We start from the raw sequence: 21,506 nt of genomic DNA, 5'->3' as shown, positions 1-21,506 counted from the left end.
AGGCAGAGGCAGGTGGATCTCTGTTTGAGGCCAGCCTGATCTACAAAGCCAGTCCAGGACAGCCAAGACTACATAGGGAAACCCCATCTCAAAAAAAGAAAGAAAAAAAAAATATATATATATATATATATATGTATGTATGTATGTATAATGAGGTCTGGAGAGAGGGCTGAGTGGTTAAGAGGATTTGCTTCTCTTTCAGAGGACTTTATCCCAGCACACGTCTAAGTGGCTCACAATAGCCTGTAGCTCCAACTCCAAGGGACCCTGATGCCATCTTCTGGCTTCTGAGGGACCCTGTACACATATACTCACACAGATAATGCAGCTTCATATACACACGTGTTAAGTAAAACAAAATACAAACTATTATTGCAATAAAAATGTTACTTTAGAAAGTTACAAAAGATGGACCAAGCAAAAATTGTGTGGATTCAGCAGGTAGAAGACATGTTGAAATCCTTTAAAAATGTACTAAAAGGTAAAATGTACTTAAGTGCAGTAAGCTCTATGGGAAGTCAATAAAAAGTAACAGAGTAACAGTGCCTCCCTTGTGCAAACACTGGCTTAGATTCTGAGACAGAATTAACCCAACCACCTATGCTGCTTCCAGGCATACATAAAGGTTCCTTTTTTCAAGAAGTCTGCCATCTTAAAGAAAAAGTACTAACATATACGTGGAATAAACTGTCTTGTTACATCCAAAAGATCGAGCATTATCTCCAGCATAAAGTTTCAAATATCACCCGATCTTGAAATGTGTCAGGATTTTAAGGGCAAGCAGGTAAAACCGCAAGCCGTTTACTATGCTCTAAGCTGAAAAATTCACCCCTTTTCAGTGATGTCATTCCATTGTGACTCAAACTGTTAGAAGTTTACCTCATAATTAGGTGATTTACATGGGACTTACTAGAAACCACCTGTGGCTCAGGGAGTAGGAGGATGTCTAAGAAATCTGGTTCACCTGTGACATTGTTGGCATTTGGAGCTTCATATAGCAGCTTTCCTAATAACCTTATTTTGTTATGGTACTTTGTCAGCCTTGATTTGTTTAGCTTCCTGAGGTTTCAGTGACGGCCTTCAACTCGGGGGTCGGGGGGGGGGGGAGTATGGCAGAGACCACCACACTTTGCATATTTAGAGTAAGGTCACGAGCCAATTCCCGGTATTCCTCGTAGCATTCTCCTTAAAAGTCATGTCTTTTTCCCAATCTTGATGGGAAGAGAAATCGACTGAAAAATTAGCTTAAAAAACGTGACTTTTCATCTGGGGACTTGGGGGCCCCGAGATTAAAAAAAAAAAAAAAAAGGAAATGGAAGTGGCTTCGATAGAAACCTTAGCAGAGAGAACGGAAATGAAACCCAGCCTAGAGTGATTTGGAGCCCCGACAATGGCTTAGCCGCCGACCGCTAGCAAAAGCCTGCAGAAAGAGGGGACCCAGACTCCCCTAAACTGATGCTCAGAGACGGGCAGAGGCCCCCGCTTCCGCCCGGGGCACTTGGCGCCACCATCTTTCCTCGCGGGCCATGCGTCCTTCCCTCCTGAGGGTCGGGGCGGCCTCAGCCCCGGAGTGCGCGCCCCGAGGGCTGCGGAATCGCCGCCGCCGCCCCCCCCCCCCCCCGGAGGGGCCGGACTCCACGGGGGCGCGCCTCACGCCGCATGCGCCCGTGCCCGGCACTGCGCGCGCCCCCGAGCCGGCAGCTCAGACTGTTACCTCCGCTGTCCTCACCTGAGGACGGCGAGTCCCGTAACCCTCGTCTGCTCGTAACCGGAGACGGTTGCGGCTGAAGCTGCTGCGAGTGCTGTTCCAGGCGAGCAGACCTTCGCGTCTTCATCTCCTCGGCTTCCTGGAGTCCCCGCTGTCTCCGTTGCCTAGATCGAAGGTTGTAAGCGCTTTCCCTCACTTCCTCTTTCGCAGATTCCGGCCGGAACTTTTCTGGCGTGGTTCGTCTTCCCCCCGGGGACCTTTCTTTGGCCACCCGGGGCTCGAAGTCGCCGTACACTTCTGGCGGCTCTTCTGAAAACCTCACTTCCCGTCGTCCGTGGCGCGACGGAGGAGTTCCGTACGCAGGTGCGTCACTGCCGTCGCCATTTTGAGAGGGTAGCCTCCGCCTTCCCTCCCGGATGGGGGCTCTCGGCGTGACGTAGACGGCCCATCCTTCTCCCAGCGCCTCGGTCCGCCACCTCTCTCCCGCCATAGTTGTTTACCTAGCTGGTTGTCGGTAGTGGAGATGGCCTTGCCGCGGTTAGATTCCCCAGCAGGTGGTGCCGGTGGCCTCGGGGAGGTTGTCGCAGTGGTCAGGGAGGCAGTTGAGAGTCGCCGGGGCCGCCGCCTGCGTCGTCGCTAGTGTGCCACAAACCAGCCTCTGGGCCCATGGTGTGTCCTAAGGGCTGTGGGAGAGGCAGTGCCCGAGCTGGGTCAGCTGCTGTGGGTCACTCCCGCCTCCTGGCTGGAGGCACCAAAGAGGAGGAGAAGGGGAGGAGGACGTCGCTCTCCTTGGCCTTGAGGGAGGGGATAAGTGGGGGCAACGAGGAGGTGGTAGGACAAGTGGCCTGTGCCAGGGTGCTGGTGGCCAGTTGCCTACCGCAGGAGGCGCTGGTCCCAGCTTCCTGAGGCTCTGGGAAAGGGTAAGTTTCAGTCCTTGATTCCCAAGCTGTTGCGCAGTTTGCCTGCTACTTTGGCCACTCCTTTTCCAGTGTCCCTGGTTGGAGTAGTGATCAGAGAGAGATTTTTGCTTGTCATCGTCTGGCGAAAGTTAGAGTTTTAAGCACCTTGTGAAGCCGCTTACCCAGTTTAAAATCTTAATTCACCTATGGGTCCTTGAAAATCATATTCAGTGATAATCATTGGGTGGGTTTCCATTTTTGAATCGTAGTCATAACAACCTTATTTCTGAACTTTGACGAGAAGTTTTCTGCTCCGGCAGCACTGTTGGGAAGACTGAATGCTGCGTTAGATGCAGTGTGAAAGGAACCAGTACCTGATTAAAGGCAGCACTGTAATTCTGAGAGCCATTCTTTTATTCTTTGATTCTGGATTTGTTATTTCTGCGTTTCGTTTAGAGTTTCTGCATTCACAGAATACGAAAACATGACCAAAACTGTGTCAGCTCTCCATGCCATATTTACATGTCTGTAATCCGGAGGTATATAACAAAATGTAGATAAACTGAAGGAAGATGAATTTACATGTAAAGTCTGAGTTACTGTTGAGAGAAAACCCTTCTACATTCAAACAAGATAGCATGTTTCCTTGGAGAACTTTCTATGATACAAATGAATAGACTCCCACTCCCACAAATACTGGGGACCGAACCTTGTCTCAAGTCTGCTAGGCAAGTGGTTCACCAATAAGCTAAACCCCTAGCTCTAAAAAAGGTAGTTACCTTTTCCAGTATTTTAAATAATGACCATAAATTGTTGCTCAAACTTACACAAATTTCCAGTTACTGCAGTTTTCACTAATAGTCCATAAATTTGCTCATCAACACAAAGAATGAGATGATTTAGAGTCAGGCAGGATATATCCTGTTGGGGTCTTTATTTAGCCCTGTTTATTATATACAAAAAAATATAGCCAAAGAAACTAGAGGAACCATAACAAAGACAGCTGCTCCCCCCCCCCAAAAGACTGTATGTGTGATGTATCTCTACTAGTTCTGGAACTTACTCTGTAGACCAGACTGGCCTCAAGCTCACAGAAAGCCACCTGCCTCTGTTCCCCAAGTGCTAGGATTAATGGTTGTGGGCCACCATACCTGGCTCTTAAAAAAAAAATCTGTTTAAGCTGGGTGCTGTGGTACATGCCTATACTGCTAGCACTCTGGGGGGCAGAAGCAGGCTGATGGCTGTGAGTTCAGGGCCAGCCTGGTCTACAAAGCGAATGCAGGACAGCATTCTTTAAAAAAGGAGGGGAAAACTGTTTAAGGAAAAATGAAAGTGATACTCATTTGTGGCAGCCTGGAAATTTTCTGAGACTTTTTCTGCAAAATGCTGAAAAGTACTGATACCTGGTAATATCTGGCTTGTGTGTTTTTCAGTAGTGCTTTCTTTGTAAAGTGGCTATTTACATGATTCACAATCATAAAAATTCTTTAATAGATATACAACAATGAAAGGATAGAAAGTTTATGGTATTAATAGTTTAAGCTCATATTATGCAGTGTGTGAGTGTGTGTGTGTGTTTAAAGAGCCTCCTTAAAACATTTACCACATCAGATGACTAAAGAAACCTAGGCACTGGCTTGTAAAACCTGATTTGAAGGCGACATTGAAAAAGAAAGTAAAGAGGTTCTATACATAATTGGTCAATCAGAGAAAATGAGAGGTTACGAGGATTATTGGATAATTGGTATGTGTTTTATTTTGTAATTAAAACTACTTATAAAGTAGTTTTATGAGTGGCTTTTTATAAAATGATAAGAATGTTGAAGTGTAGAGACAGGTAACTTCAGTATTAACAAATACTTGCTTAGGATTTTCCCTCTTGTCTAGGTTATATGAATGTGTCATCTTAACTTTGGCAGCTGCCACCCACACCTAGCAACTTCGCAAACACCAAACTTTGACTTCCTTGAGTTAAAGCCAAATTCTTGTCGAACCAGATACTCCGCTGTAGATGTTTTCTGATCTGTTTTGGGCCACCCTTGTATACTAAAAGAGGCAACATTATAGACGGTAGACACATTTCCAGTATCATAAGAGATTTTGGGGGGGCCATCAGTGTTGCCCTTGAACTTTGAGCTTTGAACAGTTTCTTTAGGAATTTGAGAGATGTAGAAGAACAGAACAAAGAGTTTTATTGAGAGAATATGCCGGATACTAGAGAAGACAGATACAATAAAAATAAAATTGAAATTGGTGACTGGTGTTAACTCAGAGTCTAGCTAACAAAGCCGTATCTAGAAGTCTCACGCTCTTCATGTTGGCTTTCTAAATTAAGCAACTTCCAAATTAAAAAGAAAATTGGGGGGGCTGGAGAGATGGCTCAGAAGTTAAGAATACTCGCTGTTCTTCCAAAGGTCCCGAGTTCAATTCCCAGCAACCACATGGTGGCTCACAACCATCTATAGTGAGAGCTAGTGTACAGGCGGAATGTTGTGTAAATAATAAATCTTAAAAAAAGAAAATTGGGTGCAGGTGTTTTACCTGCATGTGTGTACCATGTGTGCCTGGTGCCGGAGGAGGGCATTTGATCCCTTGGAGTTGGAGTTCCAGTTGTTAACCACCATGGGTGCTGAGAATCAAACCTCCATCCTCCGGAAAAACAGGCAGTGCTCTTCGGCTATTTTAAATGAAAGTATTTTATTGGGGAGGGCTTTTCAAAACAGGGTCTAATGTAGCCCAGGCAGGCCTAGAATTACCATATAGTTGGGGCTGCCCTTGAACTCCTGATTCTCTTGCTCCAACCTCCCAACTGCTAGGATTACAAATAGATGTCACCATGCCTGGCAAAACATTTAAAAATATATTTTTAAAAATCACTGAAAGAGCTTGGCTGGTGGTTGGAGAGATTGCTCAAATCTTAAAGAGTGCTTCTGTTGTCACTGTTCTTACTTTTGCCAGCACCACAAGGTGCCTTACAATAGCCTGTAACTCTGGCTCTAGGTGATCTGATGCCCTCTACTGGCCTCTGTAAGCTGCAAGAATATGGCTCACATTAACTGCGGCACACATGTTCACATACATATAAAATCTTTTAAAAAAGAGAATTAGTTTATTGTGCATAATCACTTCTTTGTTTTTGTTTTTGTAAACAGTGTTCCCCTGTGTAGCCTTGGCTCTGTAGATAAGGCTAGCCTCAAGCTCACAGAGATCCACCTGCCGCCGCCTTCCTGAGTGCTAGGATTAAAGGTGTCTATCCCTGCATAATCACTTTTCTGTTTGGGCAAGGAAATACTATGGGGGTTAAGGCCTTTGTAGCAATGGACAAAATTAATAAGGAAAGTTGCAAGTGCTGGGGGTGCAGCTCAATTGACAGTTCTTATCCTAGCATTGTATAAACCACCCCTGGTAATACAATCCTATAATCCCAGCATTTAGGAGATGGAGGCAGGAGGATCAGAAATTCAAGATCATTCTTTGCTATGTAGTAAGTTGGAGGCAGCATTGGCCTATGTGATACCTTGTTTCAAAAAAAAAAAAAATGTGGTGTCATACCTTTAATCCGCACTATGTTAGGAGTGGGAGTTGCAGAAGTAGGTAAATCTCTGAGGGTTTGATGCTATCCTGATCTACATGTTGAGTTCAGGTCTGGCAGGGATACATACTAAAACCTTGTTTAAGGAAAAAAATAAAAGCATGTTGGTGTGGTGGTACCTGCCTTTAATCTCAGTACTTGGGAGGCAGAGGCAGACAGGTCTCTTGAGTATAAGGCCAGCCTGGTCTACAGTGTGTTTCAGGACAGCCAAGGCTACATGAAGAAACCCTGTCTCCAAAAATCAAACAAAACAAAACAAAAATTCCAAAATGGACATGGTGGTAGATACTTTGAGTGCTAGCACTCGGAAGATAGGCACAGGCTGATCTCTTGAGTTCTAGGCCAAACAAGTCTACAAAGTTAGCTCTAAGCCAGCCAGAGTTACATGATGAGACCCTGTCTCTAAAAGCCAAAGTAAATAAAAAATGAAAGGAAAAGGTGAAAATACTAGAAGCAAACTGAAGGCATAGTAGCTGCCTCTACCTATTCTTACAGAAAAAAATTAAAATACTATAAAAATGAGAATATAGCTGGAGCCTGGCCTGGTGGCACAGGCCTGTTAATCCTTACACAGGAAGAAGGATACTGAGACTGAGCCTTAGAATGAGTCCCAGGTAAACCCAGTCTTAAAGTAAACCTCACAGAGATCCACCTCTGCCTTCTGAGTTCTGGGATTAAAGGTGTGTACCCCCATGCCACCAAATAATAGCTATTTTTGATTCCTAGTCTATCATTGCTCCATAGCAGACATGCTACTTAGGTGCTCACAACAACTTTAAGTGGGTATGAAGCCTTGTGCAGGTTGACACACGCGCAAACTGAGATTTAGATTACATTTGAGGACAGCCTCTAGTTAGGAAAATAGGCTGGATTAGAAGTTGTGTCTGAGTGGTGCTTGCCATTCTCTTCGGGTACTATCTCTTACTGCGCTGCTCTCGTGGGGCGTTCTAGGCTGGGAATTTCAGGTTATTTTGAGAGGCAGGGTGATCAGAGTCTTGCAGCATATTTGCAGTCACTTCAGCCTTTAGAAGCAAAAGTGGGCTGTGGCTGTTCGGCTGGCTCAGAGAGGCAAGCCCTGAAGTTTGTGAAGCCTTGTGGGAGGAGCTGGGGTAGGTGGAGCCAAGGGACTACCCGTCCCAGCATTCCGCGGAATTCTCCCTGCGGAGCTCACGTCACGTGGGCGGGACAGGCGACATTCTGCCGTGGCGGCTGGGGGTTGCAGACTAGCGCTGTGGAGCAGGAGGAACAGCAGAGTGGCGCGGCTGATCCTGACTGTCCCAGGATTTAAAACCCTGCTGGAATTTGTAAGTAAGCAAAACGAAAACACAACTTTAATATGGTTTAGTGTCTGAACTGCTATTTTCTCCTTTCAAAAGGTCTTTGAGAAAGGATCCCTCCCCACCCCCACCTCCCTACGGCACAAACAGAAATCGAGGTAGGTTGGGATGGGTATATAATTTCCGGGAGGGTGCTGAAACTATTCCTGGAATCTTTCGAGCATAAAACGAAACAAGGTGAGAGTAGATTTTTGTTACGGAGAAGTAGAATTACTTTAAAGTTTTGAAATGTAAACGAGAATTCTTTTTGTAGGTGTCTGTTTCTCTTTTATCTTTCTGCGTACCGATTCCAGTAGTCATTCTAATCCTTAAAAGGTAGAACATTTAAGTTTTTCGGTTACTAATAATGCTGAAAAGGACAAACTGAAGTTCTAAGTCTTTTTTTATTCTTTGTTTTTTTTTTTTTTTTGAGACAGGGTTTCTCTGTGTAGCCTTGGCTGTCCTGGACAGCTTTGTAAAAGACCAGGCTGGCCTTGAACTTACATCGATCCGCCTGCTTCTGCCTCCCAAGTTCTGGGACTAAAGGCATGTTCCACCATGCCTGACTTTTTCATTCTTTTCTTTAAACAAAAGCTGTAGTACTCTCAGCTTTGTCAGATTTTATGCTTGCTTATATAGATCCTGGGATGTGTTAACTTTTCTAATTAGTAGCCAGTTTTGATTGCGATAACTGTCCTTTTTCTTCCCCGTTTGAGATAGGGTTTTTTGTGTGTAGCCCTGGCTGCCCTGCCTGGCCTCGAACTCAAGCGATCCACAGGCCTCTGCCTGGGCTGGGATTAAAGGCATGTGCAACCACACCCAGAGTGCCTGCTCTTAGGTTTAAAAATAGCTTATTTAAATGTGTAAGAGTTTGGGGGTTTTTTGTTTTGTTTTTAAGCTACAGCAGGGGCCCAGAACTAAGTAATTAAGTATATAATTACTTTGCATATAATTAAAGAACTTTGTAGTTGATGAACTAAAAATAAAAATGTTCTAGGAAGCCTTGGATTGTGATAGTTCATACAAAACAACCTGAGGTTCCTTAGGAAAACTTTTGACGCCCTTTCTTAAGTAGTGTTGATAGATCTGGATTCGAGGCCACAACTAGATAACTAATTTTGCTGCAGTTATCATGTGACCCTTGCTGGCGCATTTAAGCTTTTTTTTTTTTTTTTTTTTTACTTTAATCAAGTTTCCTTCCTAATGAAGAGTACCGCACTGAAAGCTTTTGTAATAAACAAGTAAGCAGAATTTAGCTGGTTCCTTGAATAGAGTAGGATTCTTTTGTTTGTTTGTTTTTTAGTTTAATTTATTTTTCTGAGGCAGGATCTCTGCCCTGGTTTATCCAGACTACACTATTAGGCCATTTTAACGTAAACTCAAAGGTCCTCCAGCCTCTGCCTCTCAAGTGCTGGAATTAGAGTTGTGCCGCCATGCTTGGCTGTTTGAGTTACGCATTGTATCCTGCATATAGTTATTGCAAACTATCCCAAGGAATTGAAGTGCTGCTTACCTTTCCCAAAGGAAACTTTGTTTAGAGAGGCTTTGTCTGCCTTTCACTTTACTATGACCAAGGCCTCTGTGAAAGCGCACATACTTGGCTTTCTCCAGCCTACACCTAATTATTTCTGAATCTCAAGAACCCCTTGTAAACTGACCTCCAAATGATTTCTCAACGTAGCTCTCATATTTTATTATAAATTCTGTACAGTAAGACAGGCTTTTGTCCATAAGGGTATCTTGAACAGTGGTCATGTTTGTGGACTTTGGAATCGAAGCTGATTGGACTGGTTGCTGGCTTGAGGATCATAGGACTTTGGCAGATAATTTTGTGCTTGTGAGCCTATTTCCTTATCAGTAGGGTGGAGAGTTGTAAGATCATTTAGAATATTAAGTGAAATCATTTAAGTACAGAAGTAGAAATGGCTGTTACTAATTGGGCTTCTTTGCTGTATACTAATATTAAAGTACATGATTTCAGTAATCTAGATAGAAATGAAGAAAGTTTGTCCGTAATTTCATTAATTCTACAGATCAGATTGTATTGCCTTTTAGTTGCTTTGTTTTAGCACTTGACAAAACTGAATTTAAAATGTGAACTTTTGCCTCATGACGATGTAGATAGCTCTGCTAGAGCCCCTGGATTTGCTTAATTCTAGCGTGCTAGAGAAAAGCAGTGGGCTTTAATTTATTGCACTTTCCACTTAAAAGCTACAGTTTTTGAGATCTTTTTGTATCTTAGTAGAGCTACATGCTGCTATCTTATTTAACTGTCACTCTGCCTTTGGCCACCTAGGTGGTGGTGTTCCACTTGGGGTTAAAGAACACCGATGGCATAAAGAGAGAATTCAAGTCAGCACAGGAGCAGTCATTCAGGCTCAGGCAGTAAAGGAGAGTGCTGTTATGATCTGTATTTGTAGTCTTACTCTGTGGATATTAGGTCATCTCTATAGACAGTTTATCCTAGGGATTGGCTTGCATAAAAGTAACAGTGTTTATGCTTTATATCTATTTGGCCCACTCTTCTAACATTTTGTAGAGAAATAAGAATAGTAATGGCACTAGTGCCTTAGAAGATGAAGTTATTCATCTGCAGTTTTATTAATGGTAGCAGGTAAAATACAACTTATACTCAAGGTGTGTTACAAGTTTCTTTTATTTTTGGTTTTTTGAGACAGGGTTTCTCTGTAGCCCTGGCTGTCCTGTTACTTGCTCTGTAGACCAGAGATCCACCTGTCTCTATTCTGAGTGCTGGGTTTAAAGGCATGTGCCATTGTCACCCCACTCCAAATTACCTTTTCAAAAAGGGTGATAAACACAGGATTTTATAATAAAGGAGCCAACTTTTTTTTTTTTTTTTTTTAATTTAAAGAGGTATTCCTTAAACAATAAGCTTAATAGGGCCCGAGTTTAGACCCCAGTGTACAAGTAAAAAGTCAGGTGTGGCTGGGCGCTTGCTTTAACCTCAGCATAGCTCCAGGTCCAGTGAGATACTTATGTCTCAAAGGGTCATCTGGAAAACCTATTAAATTTTGGTATGAGATCCCTAGGTTTTGACAGTTCCAAGGTCTAATGGGTCTCGGGGATGATGTGTCTTAAGAATTTGTAGTTCTAATGAGCTCTTAGGAAATGCTGTTGATTCTCAGATAATAAATTGAATACAGTAAAGGAGATGAAATCTTAGTGAAGAACTGGGGCAGTGGCGCCAGCCTACGACGCCAGCCATCAGGAAGTGAAGGAGGATTACAAGTTCAGGCGCTGTCTGAGCAATGTGAGGAAGCACTGTTTTTAAAAAGAAGCTACCGTCTTGGTGGTCACTTTGATGGTGCCTCCCAAGTAGAAGTGGGCATTCAGATCTTGGTTTTTAAAAAGCCTGTTGGAAGGATAGGAGCCAGCTTTAACAAGCTCTTTGTGGCCAAGCTGAAACTATGTGAAGGGCAAAATGAATGATGGTAGTATGGAATTGAAGCCCATAAAGTATGTGTTCATGAGGCCTTACTGATAGCGGTCACTGAGTAGGTGAGTGAATAGAGAAGGAGTAACTCAGTCTGACAGAACTTCAGTGACTCAACATAGCAGGTAAGGAGGAGATCGGAAGGCACAGTTAAACAGGCATTACTATAGTAGTTATTTCATATAACATCTGTTTGTGCTCCTAGGGGTGAAAGTTGAGGAGAATCAGGGTAACTACGTACTCTCAAAGTGTCTTCCCTAAGATAATTATTAACAACAAAAGAAAAGCTAACTTGACAGTGGAGATAGCATGCAAACCTAGTGATCAAGGTCTATATTCCATAAGACGTGGGGATGGTGTGAACCCAAGCAATAAAATGCCGGAGGACATGTTGTTTCTTCAGTGTTGGTTATTCTTGACAAAAATATGAGTTGTGTCTTCCAAATAACGATAAAATTTTACACAAACTTAAACAATTTCTCCAAATTGTTCTTCCAAACTGCCAAGGTCACAAAAGACCAGTTAAACTTGAGAAACTCACATAGTTTAGATTAAGGAGAAGTAAAAACTAAATGTAATGTGGGATCTGTTTTCAACAGTTTTTTTTCAAGTTCTTGGTGAGATTTGCTGATGCAGATTTGAGGTGATCAGGTCCTTTAACATAAGACTGGGGAAAGCTAGATAGAAGATCCAAAAGCAAACCATGGAACATAGGAAATCCTTTCGTTCATAGCAGATTAGTGAAGGAAGGATTGGATGTAAGGCCTTATTTTAGGAAGTTAATCTTATTATCCACCATGCTTTGGGCGTGGTACATGCTAGGAACAGCTTAGCAGTTTAGGGAAGGCAGTAGGTAGATTGTGGGGTGTGGGTGATTTCTTTTACAAGGGTGATTTCTTTGATCTAATCAGGATCTAACTTTCTGGCTTGGAACCTAGAACAGAAAATAAACATTAATGGCAAAACTGGTGAAATTTGATATGACTTTGTTAATAGACTTATCAATGTTAAATTTCTTGGTTTTAATAATGGCACCTTGTAGAAGCTACTGTATGAATTATATAAGGAAACTGCATCATTTCAGAAACTTTCTATAAGTCTAAAAGTTTTTAAAAATAATCCTAGCCCTTGGAGTAGATGGGATGGGGTGAGGTAGGGTGGGGAGAAATAGGAAGATTGCTGGCCACCAGCTCCCCCCCCCCCCATTTGAGTGAAGACCCTGTCATAGAAAGTAAGACAAAGCAGGTTGTGTTGGTACAGGCCTTTAATCACAGCATTGGGAGATAGAGGCAGTCCAGGCAGATCTGAGTTTGAGGCCCAGCAGGGTTACATAAAGAACTTAAGGATAAAGTTTTTAAAAGACTAGCTAAGGAGTGCGTAAATAATAAGTCCTATGGAGAGCACCTGTAATCCTAGTAGTCAGAAGGCTGAGGCAGGAGGATTGTGAGTTCAAGCTTAGGTTACATAACAAAACTCTTCAGAAAAAAGTAATTATGGAAGTTGTGGTAAAATTGGGGGTCATAACCAAATCTCACTGTATAAATTCCAGCACTCGTGAGCCTGAGAAGGGAACGGCACCAATTGAAGCCAGGTTGTGCTCTAGGGAGATCCTGTCATTAAAACAAAAAGGTTGAGTCAGTTATGCCTCCCAGTATTAAATTTCATAGCAGACCTGTGGATCCTTTGTGTATTGTCGATACCCTATATGATTAGCCTAAACCAGAAATGTAATAGTCATCAGAGGATTTGGGAGGAAGTGGGAAGTAGGGAACGACTTTTTTTTTTTCCTCACTTTCGTTTCTATGTTGAAAACTCTCCTAGGAGGAAGTGTTACAGTGCTTCCCCTCTAACTTAACCTCCGCTTTTAGGCCACCTTTCACATATCCAAAACCCTTGCTGCCAGTTACTGAAGGTAATAAATAGTACGTAGGATATTGACTATTAGGACATATGCTAACAGACTTAGATGCAACTACCTAGTGCAAATATAGATATAAACAATGTTGGCACAAGGTTAAGAAGCTGCACATCAGCGCTAAAGGATTGGCTGTTTTTTTAAACTAGACAGAATTTGAACCGTGGAGTTTAATCAAGTAGGGCAGAGTAGATAAAATGGTGCCAATAAAGGTCTAAAATAGCTCTTTATGCTTGGTCTCCCTTCCCCCACTCCCCATAAGTGTGCACATGCATGCTCGCTTGGACATGTGCATGCCTGCACCTGTTTTGTTTGTCAGTTCATGGAGTGAGAGAACATTTGCAGCTGTTTTCTAGCCTAGTGTATTTTTTAGTTGTCCATTCCTGTGAGGAGAAGCGCGTATGCTCAGTAGTGAAGATTATAAATCCTTACTATCTCATCTAAATTCAGAACTAGGTGTGAAATATGAATCTCGTAATTATATTTTGTGTATAAAACTTAGTGAAACTGTTATACAAAAACAAGGCATTTATGGCTATTGACTAACCTTAGACTTGCGCGAGGGGGAAAATACTTAAAATTATAATCCCGGAGAAATCAATAAAGTTACTTTTTTTTAACTTGAAATTTTTAATTTTTTTTTAATTTATTTTTTTTAATGTATGAGTGTTGTGCCTGTGTCTGTCTACATGACATTTGTGTGTGGCACCTGCAGAGATCAGAACTAGAGTTCTGGGAATGGAACCTGTTCCTTCAAGAGCAGCAGTGCTCTTAAGCACTGAACTGTCTCTCCATCTCCGCAAAGATTCTTTTTTGATTTATACGTAATCTGTAGATCAGTAGTATCAACAGCAGATTTTCAGTGTGGCCTGGTAGCACACACTCAATCTCAGTGCTTGGGAATCTCTGTTAATTCAAGGCCAGCCTGTTCTATTTGGGTAGCTTTAGGTCAGTCAGGCTTTGCAGACCCTGTCTCAAACACAAACAAGCAAATGTAGCTCAGTTGGTAGGAGCGCTCACCTAGCATTAATAGGCTATGGGTGCTAACCCTAATATCAGGTAACACCGGGGGTGGTGGATATGCCTGCAATCTCACTACTCCTGAAGGCCTTTGAGGCCAGCCTGGGCAACATGAGATCATGCCTGAAAACAAACAAAAAACGGATTGGAAGTGTTGTGCGAGAGAGATGACTAGAACACTGGCTGCTCTCTCAGAGGACCCAGGTTTGAGTCCCAGCACCTGTGTGGTGTCTCACAAATGTCTAACCAGTTCCAGGGGATCTGATTGATAGCTTCTTCTGGCCTCTGTGGGCATATGGTACACATACATACATGGAAGGAAAACACTCATCCACATAAAATTAAAAAAATATATGTATCTTTAAAAAACAGGTAGATTTGGTGGCTTCATGCTAACAATTATCAGGAGAATGAAATAGGATCAGAATAGTTAAATTATTTAATGCGTGTAAAGCTGATACTGTGGATTTAAATAGAATTCAGATTTTTGTTTGTTAGGACATCCTATTTAACCTTGGTTGGCTGGAACCTGAAGTCCTAGGTCTTCTGCCTCCTAAGTGTTCCTGTTCTCATAAACAAAAAAGCAGTCTGTATTTTGTTCTGTACTTGGGTTACATATAAGGAAACTTTTTTAGCTTTGGTTTTGGCCCATTATGTTCAAACAGTCAATTTGTTAGAAAAGGTAAGGTGTGCTGGTTTTGTCTGTGCACCTTACTAAATGTCCTGTGATCTCTCTGAGGGCCTTTTTAAAAACATTTAAAAGTCAGTAAGCTTTGACCTGTCACACGCATTCCAGTCTGGACTCAGGAAGTGGAGTTTTGTTTTGTCTGTGTATGTAGTGATAGGCATTGGGCCTTACATGGTAGTTGTTATTTTTAACCATATTTTTATGAAGGTGTTGTGCCTAGAATTTTGTAGAAGCAACGGTACTTTTCTGTATGGTCTTTTCTTTTTCTCTTTTGGTTTTAGGCAGGGACTCATTGTGGCACCTAGGCTGTTCTGACACTTGTGATCCTCCTGACACTGCCTTTGAGTACAGGGATTCTGGGCACATACCAGTGTCTGATGATAGGGCTCCTCTGCGTCCAGTGTTTGACACCTACTTGGCCTCTGAACAGGCTCACTTCTTGTTCTCCATGTGAATGGCTGCTTTTGCCTGTTCTTCTCTATCTTACTGCTAGTTCTGCTATTTTAAGTTAGAAAATAATGAATAAAGGTACTATAAGCCAGTAGGATTTATGATAGAAAGTTTTTGTTCTCCAAGTTACAAGAAGAAAAAGGAGACTCAAATGCCTGCTTAGTGCATGTGAGGCCCCGGCTTCAGCTCCTAGTGTGAGGTGGTAGAGGAGAGATTGTGTGAAATGTTCGAATGCTTTCCAGATCCCATTCCCCCCCCCTTTCCTATAATGTGGCAGTTATCTTGCTGCTTAGCTTTCCACTTAGCTGCGTTTTGTATCTGTTCTTAGACAGATATTCGTTTTACATGCTTTTGAAACTGTAAGTGGAAAGATTCTATAAGAAAGCGTGTACACATGTACTTTTTTTTAACCCAGGATTTCAGATTTCACCTGTGTCAGTGTCCATTCTGTGGTCTATCTCAGTTTATTAATCCATCTTATTCATGGACAGTTAGCCTTTAGTCTACCGTTATACTTGGCTGCCTTTGAAAGCATTTGTGACAGTTCCTCATGAGTATTTTTCCAAAGAGTCTGAGGTTACAGAAAATAGATTACTTTAGCTTATTGGGTATTGTCAAATTAATTTGTTTTACAAAGTGGTTATATGAATTTATAGGCTTATTGTTAGGTTATAGGGATTCAAGCTGCCCTTTATTTTCACTTAATTCCTTAGGACTGGCAAGATGGCTTGTTACCAAGCCCAACTACCTACTTGGGATTTACATCCTAGTCCTCTGACCTCTGTGTGCTGTGGCATGTCCATGCCCACAGTCATACACAAAACAAATAAAATGTAAAAAAAAAATTTTTTTTTAAAGATAAATTTGTGATAGGAAATAAAATCTTTGTAACAAGGAATGAAAGCACAAAAATACAGGCTCTCGGGCTGTTTGCTTTCGTGGCAAAACAGTAACAACAACAAAACCAGCAAAGTTGTATATAGGTTTTGGGGAAAATAAATAAAGCCAGGTGTTTTTTCCTCATGCCCTTTCAGCCATACCAAGAATAAAGTCCAAAGGGATGAAGTATTATGGAGGAAGGCCTGAGGTTCTTGTGATCAGCATGAATGGTATGGCCTGGGTCCCGAGACTCTCAGCAAATAATGGTAGTGAAGTTGTCAGTGCTGGATCAGGTCTTTCCGTGAGCATTCACTGGTGCCCTGTTCATTCCTAATCTGCAGTTTTAAGTATAAAGAATGAATAAAGAAGCTGGTGATGGGTCTGGTTGGAGATATAGAAGCCCCCTTACGGTCTTGCTCTAACAGTTTGAACAGGGTGCCTTGTCTAAACAGGCAACAGTGATGTTATTTTTATTCATGAATGCTTGAGGTATGGTACCTGCCTGACAGGGAAGTTGGAGGATGAAGTCAGAGGGAAGTATAGAATTATTCTGAGCCTTGGGGCCTTTGGGGCTTTTTAAAATTTTATTTGTGAGCATGGAGAAATGGTTTTACCTAGAGTACCTGGAGCCCCTGGAGTCAAATTTATCGGTGTCTTTTTTGGCCACTTTCATTTTGATTTTTATTGTGATTTTTAACTTTCCCAGCTTTTATCTAAAAACACAAAGTTGTCTAACTTTTAAATGTCAGGCTTATATAACATTACTTTCATTGTTTTATATCTAATGAGCTTCAAGATTCTGGTGGGTTTGCCTATTATCTGTCTGTACCATACCTAGATACAAGACTTAATGCAGCAACTGAAACTTTCATTATGATGGCTGTTTTCAGATCAACAGATCAACGAAATCTATTAGTTCTGGTGTCACTCCCAAAGATTTCCTTAAAAGTATTTTCAGAAACTGAGGAGCTGAATTTTAGACTAGCGCCCAGTTATTTGACCTCAATAAGCATGTTATTGTGTATGTCTGTGTGTGTATTTCCTCTCATCTTCTATTAAATTGTGGTCCTGCTTTTATAGCTCTCTCAGGGCTCACTTGCCTTTTGCTTTACCATTTTAAATCCAAGTCTCTAAGAGAACTCTGGCTGAGTGGGGCCAACATGTAGTTTCTCCTGCTTTTGAGGCCCCAACATTAATATCTTTTGTGTTCCTGCTCTCAGATGATGGAGCCTCAGGATTGATAAATACTATTGGAGGGTGCAGGGCACATACTGTAATTTGATAATCTAGTACTTCCTACGCAGCCATCTCATGATCCATGTGTCCTACCTACCTTGTAGGTGTTACATTCAGGATCCTGAGAGTAGCTTGGGTCTATTGCTCATGGATGTTTTACATGTCATCTTAAAATGACAGTGTGTGTCAGCCTGTACGGATAAATATGACAGTGAAACTTGCCCCATTGATTCCTTTTTCAGCATATATTAAGTTTTAACTTCTTATGGTTAGCTGCTTACGAATACTGTCTAATTGCCAATTTTTCCTGGTTAGATTGAAGCCTGTGCTGGAAAGTGCCCTCATGTTATGAGGGTACCATATGGTACCTGTTTCATGGAAGTGATACACAGCTCTTTTATTCTCAAAATACAGGGTAGTAGAAAAAGACAAATGTAGTTCAAAAAGAAAGAAAAATCGTAGTATAAATCCTAAGTTATTCAGAACCCATCCCAGTGTTCAGAAGAGTACCTTCCACAAAGTTGAGTTAGTTTGACCTAAGTTAAGTTGTGGGGAACCCCATGAGACTGTTTTCATCTACCTTAACTCATGCAAATAATTCTCAAATGCATGTTCTAATTCTGTGAGCAACTGCAAAGCCCATGAGTCGTCTGAAGTTTTATCATTTACAGGTACGTGACGCATTCTCAGACCATCCTGCAAACTCGACAGCAGCGACTTCTCTGTGACTGGGTCCAGAAAAGGTCATTTCAAGACTGACTTCACTGGATTCACTCCACCTGGTTTTCCTGACCCTACTACATCACTGTAAAGTGCCGTTGGCAGGAGCGCCAACACCAGCGGAAGACCCACTGGAGCCATCAGCGCCTCTGTCTCACCAGGCATCTTAACCAACAGAGCAGAGCCTCTGTGTGATACAGCGCCAGCTCATACTGCACAGGAAAAGACAACAAGTCCAGACTAGAGGCCTGGCTTTCCTTAAGACGCTGGAATTTGAAGGAGCTAGTCTGTGATCTGTGCTGCTAGTAAGTGACTGATAGTATTCTAGACTGGACTGGTCCCTGAATACAGAGACTGAGTTGCAGTTGAGTGAAAAATAGACTACGAGATCTTGAAGAACTGCACTGAGGTGCAAGCCAGACTTAACACTCAAGTGTTGGTTGAACTGAGAAGTTGTTGAAGGAAACCTGTGACAGGACTGATTGTTGCTTACTGCCTTTCTCTCTCTCTGTCATTGTTGCCTTTTGCTGTTACATTGCTTTGTGTTGTCTTTCTAAGCCAAGATGTTCTCTGATAATTCGCACTGCCCTGATTGTGGGCAGCAGTGGTTCCCTAGTTTAGAACTAGGGCATTGGTTATACCAAACTGAACTCGTTGAGAATGAATGTTACCAAGTGTTCTTAGACCGTATTAACAGAGCTGATTATTGCCCTGAATGTTATCCTGACAATCCTGCTAATAGAAGCCTTGTTCTGCCTTGGTCTTTCCCACTTGAGTGGGCACCTCAAAATCTGAGCCGGTGGACCTTTGAGAAAGCTTGCCATCCATTTCTTCTGGGTCCTCCACTGGTTAGAAAGAAGATACATGACTCCAGACTAGCTGGTTTTAATCCTGCATTACATTTAGTCTTGTCCAGAACAGACAAAACCTTAAACAAGAAACTTGGCCAAAGCAAGTGACTTCTGTAACAGAATCATGGAGATTCTCAAGGGCTTCGTGTTCATAGCCTAGGGGAAGATGAATAATAACTTGTTTCTGTTTTCTTTCTCTTTTTCTTATTTTTTTAAGGTGCTGGGGATGAATCTGAGTGCCCTGTGCATGCTAGACAAGTGCTCTTCCACTGAGTTAAGACTGAGTCCTCCCTTCCCTTTCTAAATCTCAGACTGTCACTTTGTCAACTGCTTAAATTTTTGGGTCTGCTTCTGTGGCCTATGAATTTCTTTTTAGCATAAATTTAATCAATATTTACCTAGAATCAGACTAACCTATGGTCCCTATAAATGCTTTGGGAACTAGATGGCTTCCTGAAAATTGCCACAGCCTAGGTATTGACAAGATAATGTGGTCCTGGAGCGTGGAGGCCCCACGTTGTATGCCCCATTAACTTTTTCTAACAGCACCTTTTATGAGAACACGTTCTTGTAGCTGGATTCTAGGTTATTCTAATAAATTTTAATATACTACGTTGTTCTAATTTTTTCTTTATACATTGATCAGTAACGAGAGATACGTGTATATGTATATGTTAAATTTTTTTTTACATATATAAAATCATTCTTCTTTGACACTGTTTTATCCTCAGTGTGTTAACAGTGTTGGTAACTGGTCCTGTCACATTCTATTTGGCAAGACCTACTACGTAAGTTACAAAAAAATGTGTTGAGAATGTGTCCAGTTTACCCTTAGCTGGCTCTACGTAACCAAAGACTGTCCTGTCTTGTGGTTACTGAACTAATGTCCTCCCATGGAAATGGGAAGTTAACCTGTGCTGTGAAATTCGTAGCACATGACAAAGCTTGACTCCATATAATTTAAGAATAGTCTAATGGATGCTTTGTCTTAGACATAAGAGAATATGTCACTGAACATTGGCCACATTCCGGAGTTCTGTTCTTGGGAATCATGGAATCAGATTTGGAGTTAAGCAACTTAAAAAAAGCTCCTGGGAACATCTGAGAAGCCACTGAACAATTTTTAAATCTAGGTCATCCAGTGCCTGTGTAGCAGCAGAAATGTCAAGGACCTGTGTTGTTCTGTTTCCTTCCCTGAGGTCTTTATGGTTGCTCTTTGTTCTCATAATTGTTTTTAAATGAGTTCAGTATGGCTTATTGTATCAGACATTTTAATCTCAGCCAGAAGCTGGAAGCAGGGGCCACATGGCTTTCTTTCTTACTAGTCTTACTTTGGAAATAAAATCTTTCTAAAATGTCTCAGCGCATTTTTTTTTTAAAGCAAACAAAACAAACAAATAAAAAAGACACCTCACTAACAGGTACTACTACCACACTAGTCTGAGGAAAACTTGGCAAAGGAGAAGGTTGGCCTTGTCTGATATGGCACATTGCCTCCGCTGATAAAACTGTGATCTTTTAAGGGGGGGATGTGGAGAAATGTGTAGGTGTTGATATGCATCAAGTCTTGCTTTCCACGTGTGAAAACTGGCTTTTGTTTGTCTATGATGAATGTGTCTGCCTTATGTCCATCATGGTGGAGGTTCTCTTCTGGTACATTGCTGAATAGACTGCTGAATTACGTGATGACTAGTTACTCAGTAATCTGCAGTGAGGTACTCCCTTACTGTTTTTCCTAAACCTCTTCCCCAAACACGCTTTTTAGAGGGAACTATTACCGTCTCATTTTTTTTTTTTTTTAGTTACTGAAAATGTCTATGCCCCAAAGACATATGCTAAGATTCTACATGTATGAAAATTTAAACATTAGCAAAGTGGAAACAAAATTTTTGTTTTAACCAACTCTTTAATAGTATCAACATACGAAGAATTTATACCATTGAGTTCTCGGAAACAAGCAGTGACTGAGAGCACTTTTAAGTTACAAGCTTGTTAGTCTATCAAATATTGTGGGCAATCTGTGGACCATATGTTGAGGCCGGCCTGCATTGGTACATCCATCGTGCACACGTGGCTTAAGAGGATGGGAGCCTGGTGAGCTCTTACAGTACCTGTACAAGTTGAGTGATTCATCAGAACCGTTGTGCCCTCCTCACCAGCAGTTCTGGGTGATGTCATTGTAAGTTGCATGAGTGATATGGGCCAGAGAGAGGACTGAAAAAGTACTCACTTTTAGTCTGAAGGTCCTTTACGTTCAAGTGTGATATAACACGACCAGTTTATGATCTACCAGATAGAAACATCATGTGGAAGAGGTAAAATTGAGCAGAAAGGATGTTTTGGAAGCCTTGTATAGCGTAGGTCTTCAGAGTCTTTATATTTTTAAATACAGTATTTTAGAACACTTTATAGCAAATATGAATAATGGGCTTTATTAAAACATGATTAATTTGATTAAATTCTAATGATTAAGATCAAAATTATCCAAGATAATCTGTTTTAATCGTCTACTACAGTCTTCATAGGGTGGAAGAATTGCTAAAACTATACATAGTAAAATCTTTTAAATGGTCATCATAACTTCCTGCTACTTTCCCACAGATTTGGGTATAGATTTGGGGATAGACTGGAAGAAAAGTACTTTAACCAGAGAAGACTGCTCTTACAGGATGTGGGTGGCTGAGGTCTTAACTGTCCAAATTACAGAGAAAGGCGCCTCAGCCAAGCAGATAAACAAATCTGAGGCTATGATAGCCAAAGAATATGATAGCCCACATG

At 41.7% G+C, this 21,506-nt stretch overlaps 3 protein-coding genes across 9 annotated transcripts in view; 2 read left to right on the top strand and 1 right to left on the bottom strand.

Annotated features, from left to right (window-relative positions):
- Tor1aip1 (torsin 1A interacting protein 1) overlaps window positions 1-2,477 on the bottom strand; it is a 29,440-nt gene extending 26,963 nt beyond the window's left edge. For all 5 annotated transcript variants that reach the window (XM_055624418.1, XM_055624419.1, XM_055624420.1 and 2 more), the window contains exon 1: window positions 1,730-2,477. In XM_055624418.1, coding sequence (XP_055480393.1) covers window positions 1,730-2,198 — 469 coding nt within the window. In that variant the 5' untranslated portion in view covers window positions 2,199-2,477. The remainder of the gene's footprint in view (window positions 1-1,729) is intronic.
- Window positions 1,822-21,506, top strand: part of LOC129689303 (torsin-1A-interacting protein 2-like) — a 33,748-nt gene continuing 14,063 nt past the window's right edge. The window contains exon 1 of one of the 3 annotated variants that reach the window (XM_055624426.1): window positions 1,822-1,883. The gene's annotated coding sequence lies outside the window, so the exon portion shown is untranslated. Of the gene's footprint in view, window positions 1,884-7,430; window positions 7,504-18,104; window positions 18,183-21,506 lie in introns of those variants that run through there. The other 2 variants (XM_055624425.1, XM_055624424.1) reach the window with 2 other exon arrangements.
- On the top strand, window positions 18,179-20,087 carry Tor1aip2 (torsin 1A interacting protein 2). Its single transcript, XM_055624427.1, has one exon. The coding sequence runs from the start codon at window positions 18,441-18,443 to the stop codon at window positions 18,834-18,836; it is 396 nt and encodes a 131-aa protein (XP_055480402.1). The 5' UTR covers window positions 18,179-18,440; the 3' UTR covers window positions 18,837-20,087.

Source organism: Psammomys obesus, unplaced genomic scaffold, assembly GCF_907164565.1.
Source record: "Psammomys obesus unplaced genomic scaffold, mPsaObe1.curated_primary_1811, whole genome shotgun sequence".
Classification (NCBI taxonomy): Eukaryota; Metazoa; Chordata; class Mammalia; order Rodentia; family Muridae; genus Psammomys; species Psammomys obesus.
The sequence above is the reverse complement of the archived record's forward strand: the minus strand, read 5'-3'. Positions and strand labels throughout refer to the sequence as shown.

Coding starts and splice junctions, on each gene's coding strand:
- Tor1aip2 (XM_055624427.1), top strand. CDS start 18,441: ATGTTCTCTGATAATTCGCACTGCCCTGATTGTGGGCAGCAGTGGTTC.